The 18549-nt window shown below is 45.9% G+C and overlaps 1 protein-coding gene across 1 annotated transcript in view; it reads left to right on the top strand.

Moving 5' to 3' along the window:
* TACR1 (tachykinin receptor 1) overlaps window positions 1–15284 on the top strand; it is a 102268-nt gene extending 86984 nt beyond the window's left edge. The window contains exons 3-5 of the mRNA XM_060250599.1: window positions 7907–8057; window positions 10484–10680; window positions 14789–15284. Coding sequence (XP_060106582.1) covers window positions 7907–8057; window positions 10484–10680; window positions 14789–15080 — 640 coding nt within the window. The 3' untranslated portion in view covers window positions 15081–15284. The remainder of the gene's footprint in view (window positions 1–7906; window positions 8058–10483; window positions 10681–14788) is intronic.
* The last annotated feature ends 3265 nt before the right edge of the window (window positions 15285–18549 follow it).

Here is an 18549-nt window from a genome sequence, read left to right as displayed (position 1 = left end):
TCCAGAGGCTCTGGAAGGCCTTCCGGGACCAGCGCCGGGTGCCCCGCGGCCTCCCCGCGGCCTCCGCTGGTCCCTGGAGGCCCTCCAGAGACTCTGGAGGGCCTCCAGGGACCAGCGGAGGCCGCGGGGAAGCCTTCGCTGGCCGGCGCTGGTCCCCGAAGGCCTTCCAGAGGCTCTGGAAGGCCTTCCGGGACCAGCACCGGGTGCCCCGCGGCCTCCCCGCGGCCTCCGCTGGTCCCTGGAGGCCCTCCAGAGTCTCTGGAGGGCTTCCAGCGACCAGCGGAGGCCACGGAGAGGCCTCCACCACTGCCGCCGGGCCCCGCGGGCGGGGAAGGCGGCGAGTGAGGGAGGGAGCGTCCCTGCGCCTGCGCAGGGACGCTCCCTCCCTCCCTCGCCGCCTTCCCCGCCGGCGCCCGCGGCTCACCGGCTCCGGGGCTGCCTAAACCGGGACCTTTAATGGTCCCGGTATAGGCAGCCTGGGAGCCGGGATTGGGTGGCCAGAACCGGGAATGTCCCGGGAGACCGGGACGGTCTGGCCACCCTACAGTAGAGCAGAGAGGTGGTTTCACACTTCACACTGGTGGGGGAAGAGTTAAATCTCATTCCCAACAAAATCCAAAGGCAAACGGAACCAGAAATTTTTACTTTATGAATAGAATAGGAAAACACATTCTGGGAGGGGCTGCAGGGGAGAAGCTGTGGCTCAGTGGAAGGGTATCTGTTTTGTTTGCAGAAGATCCCAGGTTCTATCCCAGCATCTACAGTGGGAGAAAAGAATTGTGTAGCCGATTATGTAGATACCTCTGCCTGAGATCCTAGGGAGCCACTGACGGTCTGAGTAGGGAATACTAACCTTGATGGACCTTTGGTTTGATTCGATATAAGGCAGCCTCATGCAGGGCTTTTTTTTTAGCAGGAATGCACAGGAACGCAGTTCTGGCTGACTTGGCACCAGAGGGCATGGCCTAATATGCAAATGAGTTTCCTGCTGGGCTTCTCTACAATATAGCTCTGGCCTCATGTTATTCCTCTCCTCTGTCAGAGCTCCATGGTTGCCTGATTTTCAGGAGGCATGCTGCCAGAGATGACAAAATTGTGTGGTCCCAGTCCACAGTCTGTGCTAAATCTGAGCGCTAGCTCATCCTTCAGACTGCATATGCCTAAGCCTAAATTGACAGAGTCAGTTTTGCATGGGCATTAGCTCCCAAATGGTCCCAAGAAAATAGGAGAACCAAAGGAGATTAAATTTTATCTTTTAGTAGCCCAGTTGGGACTAGTAATCCACAGGAGTAGGCAAATTTTATAAAGAAATATTTATCTTCCTAGAAAGTAGGGCATGTAAAGCTCACCTGCTTTCTAGGAAGATAACAAATATTTCTTAATGCACCAGCTTTGCTTTGTACTGCAAGCTGATGGTAAGCCAAGGATCCTGTATTACTGCCAATGTGTATGAAGACCGTGGCATTTTTAGTGTTTCTTCCACTTCAGGTTTTATATTAACTATTGTAACCTGCTTTTTGAGATTCCTTTTGTGAGAGAGGAGCAGGGCAAAAATGGTTTAAACATTTTTTTTTAAAAAAACACACACAAAATAAAGTAAATGGGACCCCAGGAGGGCCTATTCTACTTGCCAGCCAGCAAATCAGGCTATTTCCCTGGGTGCTCTCCCTGTATCTGAAAGCTGCTCATTGCCATTCCTGGCGAGTTTCAACGCCTCAAGAAACTGTCAAAGCAGCAGAACCTTTTCAAGTTCTGGCGCAGGATAAGAGCTCTCTGCGCAACATGGCATTGAATAAATCCTTCCTCTCTTTTGAATGATGAGCGAGCCAGAATGATTCCTGTTACATCCCATCTAAAATTCTGTTGAAGGAATGGTTCCACTGCTTCTTTTCTACTCCTAGTATCTTTGGGCACCACAAAGAGGTCTAGCAGTTCTTCTGATTAACATTGCTGGCACTCAGGCAGGACTTAGGCAGTGAAAATTGGTTTTGGTTTACCTGGACTTAGATCCTGCTAGTTTTGAGCAAGACTGGAAGGAGAGTCCAGTGCTGGATACAATTTAAGTAGAATTGCCAACCTGCAGGTGGTGGCTGGTATGATCTCCTGGGATTACAACTGATTTCCAGGTGATAGAGATCAGTTCACCTGCAGAAAATGGCTGCTTTGGAAGGTGGACTCTATGGTATTAATCCTCATGAAGTCCCTCCCCTCCACCCCCCAAATCTCCAATTATTTCCCAGCCTGGAGCTGGCAGCCAAAACTTAACTATCAAACAAATAAAAAATTAGTCAAGGGGGGAACAATCACAAATTCCTAAAATCTTAATACATTTGTTCCATTTTGCCTTGAGTCCATGCTTGAAGGTGGATTCTCGGTGGCTTCCATACCTCACTTTGCAATCACCTCATGCTTGTACTTGTTTTGTAGAAAAAGCCCAGCATGAACTTATTTGCATATTAAACCACACCCCTGATGCCAAGCCAGCCAGAACTGCATTTCTGTGTGTTCCTGCTCAAAAAAAGTCCTGCTTGTACCTAATGCAACCTGACCTGTTAGAGAGGAGAGCTTGATAGACCTGACCCCCCCCCCCCCTCTCTCTCACATACCCACACAAAACCTGACTGTCACAGATGCAATCAACTGTCTTCTTTTGAACTTTCTCCTCATGGAATTGCTTCTCCACAAAAGCAAAGTAATCTCATGGCGGAAATTTTAAAAAATACTTTCATGTTCCAAGACCTTCATGGCAGGCTAAGATAAGCTTAAAACACAATCCCCATGCATTGGACCCTTTCCTGTATTTGCAGATTGGTCTGGAAGCTGCTAGAAAACAGGGAGCCATGTATTTGACCAAAATGTTTCTTATCCCACAAGGAACTGTCATTCTGGCCCATATTCCAGAGGGGAACACAGTTCTTACCCATCCCTAGAAAGAACCTCGTTTATTCTCTTTAGGGGGGGTTTGGCAACCACCTCAAAAGCACATATATTTGCCAGGCTCTAATTCCCATATAGCTGGCAGATTGATTTGCTTCAGTACTAAGATCCTCATTCAGGACCGTAAAAGTTACAGTATTTGAGAGCTAAATTCCTGTGCCAGGGCTAACTAGTCATTAGATTGCTATCTTACACTTTCACCAAGAGCTCAAGGCAGCCTCCTTTATACTGCTCTCCTAATACTCTGTGAGGCAAGGTAAGATGGACCATGGCCATCCATTGAACTCCATGGCTGAGCAGAATTTGAACCCAAGACACCCTGGTACCAGTCCAGCACACTAACCACTACACCACACTGGAAAATACATTCCAACCCATCCTTAGGCACAGGGGCTTGAAAGCACAGTTGGGTATGTGCATGGGTGACCTCCAGACTGGGAAGTCCTGATGCTAAATCCATAGATAGACATGAAGTTCTCTTGGTGACTTCAGTGTGTTCCTCAAGCCTCAAGTTCCCCAAAGTGTAAGTGTCTAGCTCTAACCTTCTAGGTATATACTATATTGCTGCTCAAGCCCCACATAATTCATTGTCCAACTTACCCCTGGATTTACTTAATGCTCAGACACCTGCTATTCTCTGCTAACACTGGATTCTCTTCTTTCTCCAGACACACACCTCCTCTTACTTCTTGTTTTTCTCTCTGAGTGGACTAACTTACTTATATCCCTGGCATTTGCAAAAACACATTTGTCCAAACCTCCTATTCCCCCCCATGCACACACTTTGAGCCAGTTTGGTGTAGTGGTTAAGTGTGCGGACTCTTATCTGGGAGAACTGGGTTTGATTCCCCACTCCTCCACTTGCACCTGCTAGAATGGCCTTGGGTCAGCCATAGCTCTGGCAGAGGTTGTCCTTGAAAGGGCAGCTGCTGTGAGAGCCCTCTCCAGCCCCAACCCCATACCTCACAGGGTGTCTGTTGTGGGGGAGGAAGGTAAAGGAGATTGTGAGCCGCTCTGAGACTCTTCGGAGTGGAGGGCGGGATATAAATCCAATATCTTCATCTTCTTCATCTTCTTCTTTGTTCCATTTTGACTGTCAGTATATTTCTTAACCCTTTCCAATCCAGTAGTAGGGCATCTCCTAGTCAAAAGATCCTTGTAGCCATTGCTTGGAACTGATGGTTTAAGAGAGAGCATTAATGACTTACCTCGTAGAGCTGTTGTGAGGATGACAAAGAATATATAATGATGAGGTGCAGTGGGTACAGTGGGTGAAAAACTGCTCCTGTGCCTGCCTGTCTCCCAAATGGAGAGGGAGGAAACTGCTTTTCTTGGGCTCATCTCCCATCCAAGAAAACAGAATGTTGGCATGTCAGGATGACCTGCTCTAGTATCTGCTTGCAAAAAAGCAACATGCTCTAGTTGGTGTGATCTCTCATTTTCCAAGACATTTTTAAAAGAAAGTTTCAATGGCCACTTGAAAGAGAGAACTTGGCTTCACATAAGCTATGACCAGCCTGGCCGGCAATGCCAGCAGCAGCCCTGCCCCAGGGAAAAGCAGCTGAGGCCCAAGGGATCCCCAACAGGACCTGGCCAGACAAGACCCACCTCGGGGGCCTATAGCTGTGGTGTGGCCAGGCTCCAATCAGCTAGGCTGAGGATGGAGGGCTTTTACAACTGTGGTCAAAGGTAGGGAATTTGTCTTGGGCTGAGTGGAAAGGGTGGGATCTGAAACCAGGGACCGGGTCCAGTCCATGAGCCAGTTTGGTATAGTGGTTAGGAGCACAGACTCTAACCTGGGAGAATGAGGTTTGATTCCCCACTCCTCCTCATGCAGCTGCTGGTGGCCTTGGGACAGCCACAGTTCTCTCAGAGCTGTTCTCTCAAGAGCAGCTCTCAGTCCCACCTACCACACAGGGGGCGTTTTCGCACTCACCTTCAAGTGGCGTGACCACCCTCTTCACGCCGGAGGATCTGCAGGGATTTCGCATAAGAAGCGCCGGAGCAGCCAAAAGAGCCGGAAAGTTCCGTCGCGAAACCCGCTCAAACAGAAACCGCCAAGAAGCAGGAAAACGTTTGAGCGGCTTTTGCGACGGAAGTCGGCGGCTCTTTTGGCTGCTCCGGCGCTTCTTATGCGAAATCCCTGCAGATCCTCCGGCGTGAAGAGGGTGGTCGCGCCACTTGAAAGTGAGTGCGAAAACGCCCAGGGTGTCTGTTGTGGGGAGGAGACGGGAAAGGAGATTATAAGATGCTCTGAGACGCCAAGTGAAAAGCAAGGTATAAATCCAATTTCCTCCTCATCCTCTTCTTTTTCTTCTCCTCCTCCTTCTTCAAGATAACTTTGCCTGGAAAGATTTGGTTTGTATTTTCTGCAAAGGGCAGTGTTTATCCAAACAAGGACCATCTGTTGCACGTGAAAGCTCACACTCTGAATAAAACTTTGTTGGTCTTAAAGGTGCCATTGGACTATCTTTGTTCATCTGCTGCAGTGTGAGCCCATCTGGCAATTTTGCTTAGCTCAGCAACACCTAGGGGGGCCTTTTTGATCTGTTGTATTTTGGTATCTTTTGTATTTGAATAGCATTCAAAAGTGAATTGATGGCTCTAAGAATTGTTTACCTCTGGCAGTGTGGCTGTGTGATCTTTCATGAACACATCATTTCCAGATAGGGTGCCAGACCCCTGTTGGAAGTGGGGTCCCTGTCCTCAGACCCTGCCCTCCAGCCACCAATCAGCTGGCGGGTGAGGGGACTTACCTGTACAAAAAGGAAGGCTGAGGTCATGTTGCATCATAAGTGGCATCATCGTACCAGCAACCTCCAGGTGATTTGAGGGAAACCTCTATGGTAGAAGCTAGTTTTACCATAGCATTTTTGTCCAAATGTCAGAGTTGCCTGGCAGTCTCTGGCATGATGACATCACTTCCTTTCCACTACTGACAACATGGCATGGGCCTTTTTGTTTCTCCTGGTAAATTCCACCACCTCTCCTGGTTTGCCTGGAGGGACCTGGCAATTGTACTTACAGAGTGGGCATATCTCAGTGATAAAGCAAATGACTGCATGCACAAGACCCCAGATTCAATCTCTAGTTAAAAGGTAGGAGAACTGGGGAAGGTTTCTGAACTCCTGATTTCTGAGTTCAGTCTGATGCCACGTAAACAGATGTTCCAGTAGATCAAAATCTTGAAAGAGGGAGGGGTGTGTGTGTGTGAGAGAGAGAGAGAAATAGCTTCCCTAGGAGGACAAAAGCTTGATCAGGAAGAAAGATATTTCCAGATCCAGATTAAGACACTCCTGGAGATTTGGAAATGGAGCCTAGGGAGAACAGGGACCTCAGTGGGGTACAGTTCCATAGAGTTCACCCTCCAAAGCATCCAGAAACCCCAGAATTAAGATTTTGTAGCAGTTTGGGCTTTGGGATTTGAGGATTTGTATTGAGATAGAGACAGTGTCTGTGCATGCTATGCAGTTGACTCTGGAGGAGTTGTAGTTCCAGGTTCAAACACACACGCATAAATATAAAAATATATACACCCACCAAAAAAGTAGTTGAATTTGCTAAACTGAGGCAAAGCACCTTTCAAGATTATTCCTAGCATTATTTGCTGTATTTATAAACTGCCTGTTCCCAAGGCAATTTGCATCAACTGAAAAACATAAATAAAAAACAATCTATACCAAAAATAGAAAAGCCATAAAAGTCCAAATTTATAACTACATCAAACAATGTTCATCACCACTAATCCCCAAATGCCTGAAAGAATACAAGTATTTTCAACTGCCCGTGAATGCAGACCAGGGAAATCCATCCCACAACTTTGAAGCTACCACAGGAAAGGCATTGCTTTTGGGAGCTGACAGCTAGATATAGGGTTGCCAACTCCAGATTGGGAAATTCCTGGAGATTTGGAGTGGAGCCAAGGACAGCAGGGTTTGGGGAGAGGAGGGACCTCATCAGTGATGTGCTGCCATACAGTGCACCCTAGGGTTAACAGGTCCCCCCAGGCCACTGCCTTATTGTCAAGTATTTTCAACTGCCCATGAATGGAGAGCAGGGTAATCCATTCCACAACTCTGAAGCTACCACAGAAAAGACACTGCTCTTGGAAGCTGACAGCTAGAATAGGGTTCCCAGATCCAGATTAAGACACTCCTGGAGATTTGGAAATGGAGCCTAGGGAGAACAGGGACCTCAGTGGGGTACAGTTCCATAGAGTTCACCCTCCAAAGCATCCATTCTGGAGGAACTGATCTCTGTAGTCTGGAGATAAACTGTAATTCTGGGGAATCCCAGGCCCTACCTGGAGGCTGGCAACCCTAACTACCTCCTTAAAGCAAGGAACCCAAGGCAGGACTTCACTAGTAGTTCTTATGAGGCAGTTGCGTCCTAAAGCACACAGGGCTTTAAAAATCTAAACCAGTTTCTTCGATATGCCCTTTAAAACCCAGGTACCTTGACCAAAATGGAGCTTCTTGCAAAACCTCAGGTTCGGAAACTTAACAATACTATTTGTTAAAACTGAACTTCTGGGACACTTTCAATCCATAGTTGTGTCAATAGATGCCATGCTATGATTATTTTGCCAATAAAGAGATGATTTAGGGCCTGACCACTAAAAGCAATCAATTGCTGCTACATATTTAATAAGGTGACCTTAATACTTATAAATGTAATCTTGGCTTGACCTTGTTGCTGTGCTAATGAGGAGCTGCAGAAAGTCCAGAAGACTAGAGATGTCACTCTTGTGGGATTTCCAAAAACAGTCAGGGGTGTGGTCTTAACCACATTTGTTGTTCACAGCAGGTGAGCTGAGTGGGGTGCAGTTTCTCCATCCCTGTGATCATATCTCTGCCATGGAAGTGCCAGATGTAACAGAGGCCAACTAAGGTGAAGTTGTCCAAAGCTGCTCCAGGTCTCTAAGCCGTTTGTTTATAGCAAGAATTTGACAATCTTCCATTCCTTCCAGGTACCACTTCTCTGTGACTGTGCTAAGCTATGTCTTACCACTGATAGTGATAGGCTACGCCTACACTATGGTAGGCATTACCCTGTGGGCTAGTGAGATACCAGGGGACTCTTCAGACCGCTACCATGAGCAGGAGTCTGCCAAGCGCAAGGTAAGTGACTGCTACTAGCTGTGGTATAGTGGTTAAGAGTGGTGGCCTTTAATCTGGGAGAACCAGGTTTGATTCCCCACTCCTCCACATGCAGCCAGCTGGGTGACTTTGGACCAGTCACAGTTCTCTCAGAGCTGTTATCTCAAGAGCAGTTCTCTCAGAGCTCTCTCAGCCCCACCTACCTCATAAGGTGTCTGTTGTGGGGAGAAGAATGGAAAGAGTGCTTGGGGGGCCACAGTGGGAGGGCTTCTAGTGTCCTGGCCCCACTGATGAATCTCCTGGTGGCACCTGGTTTTTTGGCCACTGTTTTTTGGCCACAGAGTGTTGAACTGAATGGGCCATTGGCCTAATCCAACATGGCTTCTCTTATGTTCTTAAAGCGGTTGTAAGCCACTCCAAGACTCACGTAGTGAAGGATATAAAACCAATTCTTATTCTTATTCTCCTCCCCCCCCCCCCCAAAGCTGTGTAAAATATTATGTAAAGAAATTTCCTATGCAGTTACTAAGAGGTTATTGTGAAATTAGAGACATGAAGCCAACCAATCCTATATCACAGGTCACTGTTTCTCTAGGGAATGGTGGATTTTATTTCTCTAAATTAAGAGTTTATACAGTCAATTTTTAATTTTACTGGGAATCTCTCTTATTCTGTTGTAGCTACTAGTTGTTCTGCAGCCATGTGTTCAATACCCAGAGATTCTGTGCCTTGTACCCCAGCTGCTTCTCACTAACATGGGTGTCAGGTTACTACTTAAGCTGGTGGTACACTAGAAGCCTTGCTGATGCATTGTTCCTCAAATTCTGGGTGGATTTGTAGATAATAGCAATGTGGGACTGCAAGAATATGGCCCATACACAATTAATTCTATGTCTATTCCAATTAAACCATTCACGCTATGGCCCTGACCTGGATAGCCCAGGCAAGCCTGATCTCATCAGATCTTTGAAGCTAAGCAGGGCTGGCCCTGGCAAGTACTTGGACAGGAGACTTCCAAGGAATACCAGGGCCAGGATGCAGAGTCAGGCAATAGGAACCACCTCTCTGAAATGTCCAAGCCCCGCTAGGGGTAGCCAGAAGCCATCCATTACTTCCATGTGCATGCACACACACATAATCCTTTTAAAAAACATTAACGTTATGCTGCCTGGTGAAGATGGGACAGCAGGCACATTGCGTATGCCTTACATGATCCCAAGAGTCCGTGTATTTCAAGCCTTTTCAAAAATGGTATCACTCATAGGTCACACTGGGCTCAAAGAAGCTTTTGGCACTTCACCTGAGCCTCAGGAAGAGAGGCTTACTCTGCAGAGAATGAAACTTGCAGGAAGACCAGAGTCTCACTGTTTGGCTGACAGTGGGCTTTTCCACATTCTCATTTTTTTCTCTTATAAGTTTCTGTTGTTTTGGGGGGGGGGGTTCTGTTCCACACATGTTGCTCCCTCCAGTGGTTTCTGTCCACACTGGTTTCTGTCCAGTATATCTCCCCGAAGATTTAAACTACAGATATGTTGGACATATCGCAATATAATGTCAAACTGACTGTAGAGGGAGCAAAACATTTGTGGAACAGAACCCCCTACTCCCAAAGAAACAGGAACTTGCAAGCAAGGAAAATGAGAATGTGCAAAAGCCCAGAATTGGCAAAGGGAAGCAGGCACCAAGATAGCACTGCTGGGGTCACTCAAATCATACTTGACCAGCAGGGTCTATAAGGGGTGGGCAGGTCCTGCAAACTGGCAGTGTAACAGAAGTCAATGAGCTGACACCAATCATCACTGTCACTCAAGGTCTAAACCAGGTAGCCCCTGAAGCACTGGCAAAGCTACTGGGACTTGGCTGAGCTTGTTCTTGGCTGCCACCAAAGGCATCCAGATCAGCAGCCCGCAAAGTACAGAAGGACTTAATATAGAGGGACTGACATCACACCCCATGCTATGGGTAGCATTTCAAATGGAGTGGTGGGGAGGCAGGAATGGGCAGAATCCGGAACACTTTGTGACCAGCAATGTTCAAGGAAAAAGATAAGGCAAGCCTCCTGCTATTTGTGAAGAACAGCAATGGACACAAATAAATTTTAAAACACACACACAAATGAACAGATAGGCTTCTTGTGACTGGAGGGAGTGGGCCTTAGCGAAGAGGGGAGCCAATCAGGTTACATTGACCAAACTTCCAAGTGGGGCCATATTTATCTGAATATGCTGAAACAAGAAGACACCAATGGAAAATGCACTGGGGTATTCCATTTATAAAATAGCCACAGCAGAATTACAGATTTTTCTCAGCATTGGTGTGATTTCTCTGTAATGCTCACTGTAAGGCTCTTGCTCACTTTAGTGAGTAAGGATGTAGTGGCTTCATTCTTCCTGCTTCTGGATACCAGTTGGGTGTTGTTACCACACAAGGCTGTCTTTCTTCTGCAGGTGGTGAAGATGATGATCATCGTGGTTTGCACCTTTGCCTTCTGCTGGCTACCCTTCCATATCTACTTCCTCCTGCAGCATATTAAAATTGACTGGTATGAGCAAAAATATATTCAGCAGGTCTACTTGGGAATCTTATGGCTGGCCATGAGCTCCACCATGTATAACCCCATTATTTATTGTTGTCTCAATGAGAGGTAAGATACAGCGCTTGCTTCCAATATAGTTAAAAGTGAAATAAGTTTGTTGTGGTGGTCTGATTAGTTCAGATATTTTAATATTGAGGAGGGGGCAAATTTGCTGAGTCACTTCTGGAATATTGAGAAAAGTAGTGGGCAGCACTACAAAATGGCAGCAACAGAAATCAGGACCAGTCAGAAAATAGTTGCCAGAGAGAGGGGAATCACACAGTGTTGAGTCTGGGCTTGCCAATTCCAGGTTGGAAAATTCCTGGATATTTGGGGAGGCTGGAGCCTGGGAACGGCAGGGTTGGGGAAGGGCCATAATGCCATATAGCCCACTCTTCCAAAGGGAACTGACCGCTGTAATCTGGGGATCAATTGTAATTCCAGGAGATCTCCAGGCCCCATCTGGAGGCTGGCAACTCTGGGTGGGACATTCAAAGCCAAGTCTGGAGATGGAGGCAGTTGTTTCTGAATGGGTGCTGCCTGCAAACACAACTGATGCCTCCTGGATTCTTCCAAAGCATTTCTTGCACCAATAGAAAAGAAGTGACATCACTATAGGAGATACTTTGGGAAAGAAGGAAGTGGGCACCAGGAAATACATTGGTTAACCTATGGTTAACCTGAGGGACTGCCTCTCCCCATGTGAGCCCCGAAGGCAGTTGTGATCTGCCAACCAACATCTTCTGGTTATCCCTGGACCAAGGGACGTCCATCTTGCCTCGACCAGGGCCAGGGCTTTTTCGACCCTGGCCCCAACCTGGTGGAATCAGCTCCCGGTGGAGATATCGGCCATACCGGATCTGTTACCTTTCCGGAGGGCCTGTAAGACAGAGCTGTTCCACCAGGCATTTAGCTGAGGTGGGTGGATGCCCTTTGCCCTATTGCCTATACCATTGGCTACCCTCCCCCACAGTGATTGCAACTATGGTATCTGGGCTGCTAACTATACCCTGACCTGTACTATGAGCCCACCGCCTATGCCATACTGTATTGGGCTATGTCGTTGTTTTAACTGTATTTATTGATTTTACAGATTTTATTGGTTCCATTGTACTGTATCTGTTTGATTTTATCTGTATGTGATCTGCCCTGAGCCTGTTTGGGATAGGGTTGAATATAAATCAATCAAATAAATAAATAAATAAAATGGGTGCCACTTTAGGGATCACTGCCTCAATAGACTATAACAGCTTCAAAATATATGGTAGTAAATACAGCTGGAACCAGTGTGAAGATAAGAAATATAAGATATCCACCGGAAGCAATAAAACTTTCATGCCAAGCATGTAAATATGCGTTTTTAGTGAAGTTAAACAAAAACAGGACTTAGGAACACTGAACATTCTTGAAATTTTTCCCACAAAGTCTCTCAACAGTCACAAAGAATGATAGCGTCTTCAAATAGGACTTAATGAAGACGTGGGTGAAGTCTTTCATTTCTTAGTGTTCCACTTGTGTCAGCGCAGAGAGAATAAGGAACCGCTTTTAAAAGGAGTCGTCATGGTTTCAGTAGTTATTTCTTCCTCAGCCTCTTTCTCCCAACGTTACACAGAGCCACAGCTCTACTCTTTACAACATGGATCCAACATGGAGCTGCTAAGAGCCGGTAGCAGCAAATTAGAGCATGCATGGATCCATGTTGTAAAGAGTAGAGCTGTGGCTCTGTGTAATGTCAGGAGAAAGAGGCTGAGGAAGAACTAACTATCGAAACCGTGAGGACTCCTTTTAAAAGCAGTTCCTTATTCTCTCTGCACCATCACAAGTGGAACACTAAGAAATTAAAGACTTCACCCTCGTCCTCATTAAGTCCTATTTGAAGAGGCTATCATTCTTTGTGATTGTTGAGAGACTGTGGGAAAAATTTCAAGAATGTTCAGTGTTTCTTAGTTCTGTTTTTGTTTAACTTCACTAAAAACGCATATTTGCATGCTTGGCGTGAAAGTTTTATTGCTTCTGGTGGTTATCTTATATTGCTTATGAAAACATATGGTGGCTTCATAAATTGTTTGCCAACTTTGGCTTAGTAAGTTCTTGGTGAAGCGGGGGCAATGCCTCAGGAGGACAGAGTAAGGGGAGGGAGCTCAGAGGGGGTGTGATGTCATAGAGTCCACCCTCCAAAGCTGCCATTTCCTCCAAGGAACTCTTCTCTATAGTCTGGAGATCAATTGTAACTCTGGGAGAACTCCAAGTCCCACCTTGAGGATGGTAACCCTACTAATTACATATATGGTACACATTTGAATTATGAAAAGCCAAATCAGACTGGCAACTTTTGAATGTGTTTAAATATATTCCTGCAAATTAAATAAAAATCTGAACTCTGCAATATGATGGTACAGGTTTGAAATGTGGGTGATAGATCTAGATGGGTAGCCATGTCAGTCTGTAGCAGCAGAAAAGAACAAGAGTCCAGTAGCACCTCAAAGACTAAAAAAATGTGTGGCCACGTATGAGCTTCTGTAAGCCACTGCTCACTTCTTCAGATAAAGCTCATCTCCTACCACAAATTTTGTTAGTCTTTAAGGTGCTACTAGACTCTTGTTTCTAAATGTGGGTGAAAGCAAGATATCAGCAGAACCTCATTATTGTTGTCTTCTGGAGCAGTACAGGTTGCATTGGAAGCTAAAGACCCAGATGCATCACACTCCACGAAAATCAGTGGGTGGTCAATAGCATGTACTTCCATGGTCTTTCTCTAGTAATGCTTTAAAAAAAATAAAGTAATCACAAGAAAGGAAAAGCAGGTTAACAGATGGCTGGCTAGCACAAAGAATTCCTACTGCTTGTCTGCCTGGGAACCAAAAATTTGTTAGAAATCCAGAAGGCAGATTCCTGAGAATCTGCACTTTTGTTGGAACTGCATAACACAAGTTTCTAGTCCATGGCAGCTAGAAACATGAAAATGTGTGTGTGGTAAGTATTGTCTGTTGACATATTAGAAGCCTTAATAAGATATTTGATAGCTGAATATTTGTCACCAAGGGCACAGCTTTGTAGCTCCTAGCCCCCTCCCCAAGAATAAATAATGCAGAATTAAGAGGAATTATGCAAATATGCTTCATGGGTATACAGGCAATTCAGTTTTGGGGGGATTTGATTTCTTAGGCTCACTTGGGGGGTGAGGTTAGTGGTCAGCATACATGCAGGGCTTTTTTTGTAGCAGAAACTCCTTTGCATATTAGACCACACAGGGCCGGCTTGCCCACTAGGCAAACTAGGTGGTTGCCTGGGGCGCCGGAAGGGCAGGAGCACCGAATTCAGCCTTTACCCCCTTCCTCCAAGGCAAACACCTAGTTTGCCATCTCCTCAGCCTCCTCCTCCCTCCCTTCCCCACCCCAGGTGTATTCCAAAGCCCGGAAGGGCAGTGGAGCCACGCTCCCAGGTGATCTAAAGGCTCCCACCACTGATCAGCTGATCGGCAGATAAAACAGCACAGTGCTCATTGCGTTTGAGTGCTGCGGCAGGCCAGCAGCAGTGAAAGAGATGTGTCCTGAAAGGGCGTCACCGTTGCTCCCTCCTCCTTTCAGGACGCAGTTCTTTTTCTGCTGCCAGCCTGCCATGGTGCTCAAAGACAGTGAGCGCTGTGCTGTTTTACCTGCTGATCAGCTGATTGGCGGGGGGCCCTTTAGATCACCTGGGAGCTTGGCTCACCTGCCCTTCCAGGCTTTGAAATACACCTGGGGTGGGGAAGGGAGGGAGGAGGGGAGGGGGCGCAGCGCTGCAGGGGGAAGCAGGGAGTGCTGTGGAGGGGGCAGCAGGGTAGCAGTCTGCCTAGGGTCCCATGTGCGCTCGGACCAGTACTGAGGCCACAAACCCGATGTAGCCAATAGCTTACAAGGCTCTTAGTACTGGGCCTACTGTAAGCTCCAGGAGGATTGGCTACATCAGGGGCATGTGTCCTAATATGCAAAGGAGTTCCTGCTACAAAAAGAGCCCCGCATATACGCAGAGCCCTGTGTGTATAGAGGAAAAACAGGATCCAAAGTTCAGAATAAAAATCTGGAGCCTGGATCTGTGAGACTGTAGCAGTTATCAAATGCTAGTTAAATCTGTGCCCTGAACGTTCCTTTAGGCATGTGCCGTATTGTAACGCAGCTGTTCTGGTCTGTCTTCCCAGGTTCCGGATGGGGTTCAAGCACGCTTTCCGGTGGTGCCCTTTCATCAATGCCAGCAAGTATGAAGGGTTGGAAATGAAGTCCGCTCGGTACTTCCAAACCCAGAGCAGCATGTACAAGGTCAGCCGGATGGAAACAACAGTCTCTTCTGTCATCGGCAACCCAGAGGAAGAACTTGAGGACAGCAGCAAAATGAAGCGCCTCTCTGTAGATCTGATATCCAACGGCTCTTCCCGCAGTGACTCCAAGACTGTGTCAGAGAGCTTGAGCTTCTATTCTAATACACTTTCCTAAACAGCCTGTCCTTCCAAGCAAAGGCTACCCCAAAATGTGTCTCAGTTGCCAGTGTGACTTTGACTTCTCATTCCCTCATGAAAACTCTGTTATTTGTAAAGAAATTCAAAATGGCCACATCCTTTCCAGCACTGATCGTGAGTGGAGCTCACCTCCCTTTGTGATATCTGCTGTGATGTTCTGTCTGGTGACTCAGATAATGACCTTCATCGGATCCTGTGTTGTGGTGCATTTGTACAGTGCCCACCTCCCTTGTTCTGAAGTTCTCCTGGCTAATCACCAAATATAATCCCCGTGGCTTTATTTTATCCAACCCCTGCGGCACATAATCTCTCTGAATCTGTCGAAACCGTTCCTCTCTTCCAGCTTCCATACATATAGCAGCTAATGAGGAAGATGCAGACAAGGATTGATAAACCTTTTGTGCTAAAAATTAGAGGTGGAAATTTACATTATGTATCTCATTTTGGAACTGCCTGAGCTTTGAAGCATATCAAAAATCTGAAACTTCGAATTCAAAATCCAGATTGTATTCAAAATCCAGATTGAATGCACTCGGTCTTTTTTCACCCAAATTTGCTTCTTCCCTCTGGGTATATCTGATAAATTTCCACGATTATTTTAATCATATGCACTTTCTCTTCCATGCACCAGCTCTACTTACACATGGTTAAGGAAACACCTCAGCTTCTTGCATCAATTTGTGCCTACGCGTCTTCCAAAGGAGGGGAATTCCTGTGAGAATTCCAAAGGATGCCCTGGAAACCAGCTATGTTCAGTGTGCATGTATTTAGGGAAATGCATGACTTCTGTATGAAGAAAGGGAGGGATACCACATTAGTGGGAAACCTGGAAAATATTGCATGCAGAAAGCTAGTATTAGTGGGGCTCAGCCTAGCTTTCTCGATGACCTGCTGTTTTTCTTATGTACACATATGCACACATGTACTTATACAACCAGTGCATCAACAGAGGCAGCCCAAGAAAAACTTTAACATTTGCTCCTCCTGATAGAGTAGACAGCAGTGATCTTGAGATACCTAAAAATAATAACTGAATTACCTGCCTTGAGAGAAATAATGTAGACTATCAAATGGTGACAGGCAGGTTCAAATCTTCATCACTGATCACCTTTGGGCAATCACTGTATCTCAGCCTAATCTCCCTCACAAAGCTAAAATGGAGGAGGGAAAACCTGCATGAGTGTACCTGAGCACCTTCGAGGAAAGATGGGATAGTAATGTAAGAGAGAGAGAGAGACAGATGCTTAATCTTACATATTTATGTGAGTATATCTACCTACAAAAGCATTGTAGCATTCATGCAATACCTGTCTAACATCCTGCTTTATGTTGTTGTGTTGCCACAACAGTTAAGGAATTGTTTGCCAGTTCTGCAAAGTGTTACACCACAGTTCTCTGAAAGGGGGGGAAATGGAGTATCCAAAAGATTCATAGAGCCAATACTGCAACACCAAGTCTTTGTGAAATATAGGTGCATGACATAAACAGCCTGGATGTTATCCCAGTACAGCAAGTCAGGTCAGGGAAGCTTGCATTTTGAACTACACTGTGTGACACTCTGCATTATTCTGAGTGATTCGGAGTCATTCTTGTGCCAGCTTTTTCATGAAAAACATTCTCAGGGGGGCTTGCAAATAAACACAACACAAGCATTAAAAGGACCACAAAACCATAAATATCCCAGCTTTGGTGGTTCTATGAAGTCTTAGTGGGTCACTGGTGAGTTGGCGATTAATAGCTGCCTGGATTCAAAAATAGTTGCCAGGCAACCAAGAGCCTCTCCTAGGTTGTTCCTCTTGATGTCTCTTTTGCTGTTGCTGAAAAACAAAATGGTAGCAAAAAAAATAACAACCTAGGTGTTAGGTGACAACTACCCCTCACCAGTTTCTAGAAACTTTCCTGGGTCCCCAAGACCTTAGCCAGGAATGGGCAGAGACTAAATGTGGTGATGAAGGGCACTGCTACAGGGAAACCTATCCATGTTCCTAGGGCCAATGATGCAACCATGAAACATAGATATGAAGTTAAAAATGTGGCATGAAGGCCCATATGAACATATGAAGCTGCCTTATACTGAATCAGACCCTTGGGCCATCAAAGTCAGTATTGTCTTCTCAGACTGGCAGAGGCTCTCCAGGGTCTCAAGCTGAGGTTTTTCACACCTATTTGCTCTGCACACAACAGATTGGTTCACACATGAAGGATCTAGTGATGGCTTGCATGTGTGAGTGGGCTGACAGAACCTTCAGATGACGTCCACCATGGCAAGACTCCAAGGTCAAGCAAGCAACAGGAAAGTGAGCGGCATTCTTTCTTGACGGCTTTTCTTGGGATGTTTACCAATGTCTTTTAAGTCAAAAGGTTTAAAAAGAAAAGAAAAGAAAGCCAGGACAGATGCAATGTATCAGTCACATTTCACAGTGTATGTGATTTCTTGTGCATTTTGTATGGACCTCTGGGCCACTTTGTTTAGTGCCTGAGTGTTTTTACTTACATTTGCAGCAAGGTAGTCACATTGTAGCTTTTACTGTGAAATGAAAAATGCTAGAATACATGATCTGTACATTGTTAACATTTACAATATACCTGTCTGCTGCTTTTGTTTACAAAGTGTTCTGACATGCTGACAAGCCAAGGTCAACGGTTCCCATCTGATCATCTCAGGCAGGAATTGTTTTGTGTGCAAAGGGGCAGAATGTTAATCATATCGTGTCTTGATGGGCCCTGTGCTTCACGTCCAAGGAATTTTTTTTTTAATCTGCCTCCCAAAAGAGCAAAATTAGATTCTCATCTGATGTGAGTTGAGGGTAATGTTGTAGATTTTAATGGAGCTGTTGGCTCAAAACTCCAAGTAAGAATTTGACCCTGTAAGGAACCGCTTGCAAAAAAGAGTTTCCCCAGCGCTGATGAGAACAGAATTGCGAAAGCAGCAGAGGAGTGTAAAATTCAGATAGTTAAAATGAAAGATGGCTTGGACTCTGAAGCATAAGAAACATCCAAGATGCTTAGAGATGACTGCTCCAAAATTAGAATAAGGCAGCAAGTTCTTCAATGGTCTCCTTTTTTTGGTCCAAACTTACTGAAAGTTATCTGAAGGTACGTGCACCCACTTTCTCCAGGACTAGCCAATGGGATCCCACTTGCAGGACTGCGCCAAACTAAGTATCCCTGACAAGTGTTTGTCCAGCCACTGCCTGAAGACTGCCAGAGCTCCCGGATGCTCTCGGCTGATCCTGCATTGAGCAGGGGGTTGGACTAGATGGCCTGTATGGCCCCTTCTGGCTCTGTGATTCTGATTCTATTCTAAGTTGCTTCTCTCTGCTAAAACAGATTTGGTTTCAAAATTTAGTATTTGTCATTTGAGGCCCCATAAATTTCAACAGGTGAATTAAATCTTCCAAGGATTCAAATCTCTTCCCCCAGTATTTATTATATGACAGCTGTAG

This window comes from Heteronotia binoei, chromosome 12 (assembly GCF_032191835.1).
Source record: "Heteronotia binoei isolate CCM8104 ecotype False Entrance Well chromosome 12, APGP_CSIRO_Hbin_v1, whole genome shotgun sequence".
NCBI classification, from domain to species: Eukaryota; Metazoa; Chordata; class Lepidosauria; order Squamata; family Gekkonidae; genus Heteronotia; species Heteronotia binoei.
The sequence above is the reverse complement of the archived record's forward strand: the minus strand, read 5'-3'. Positions and strand labels throughout refer to the sequence as shown.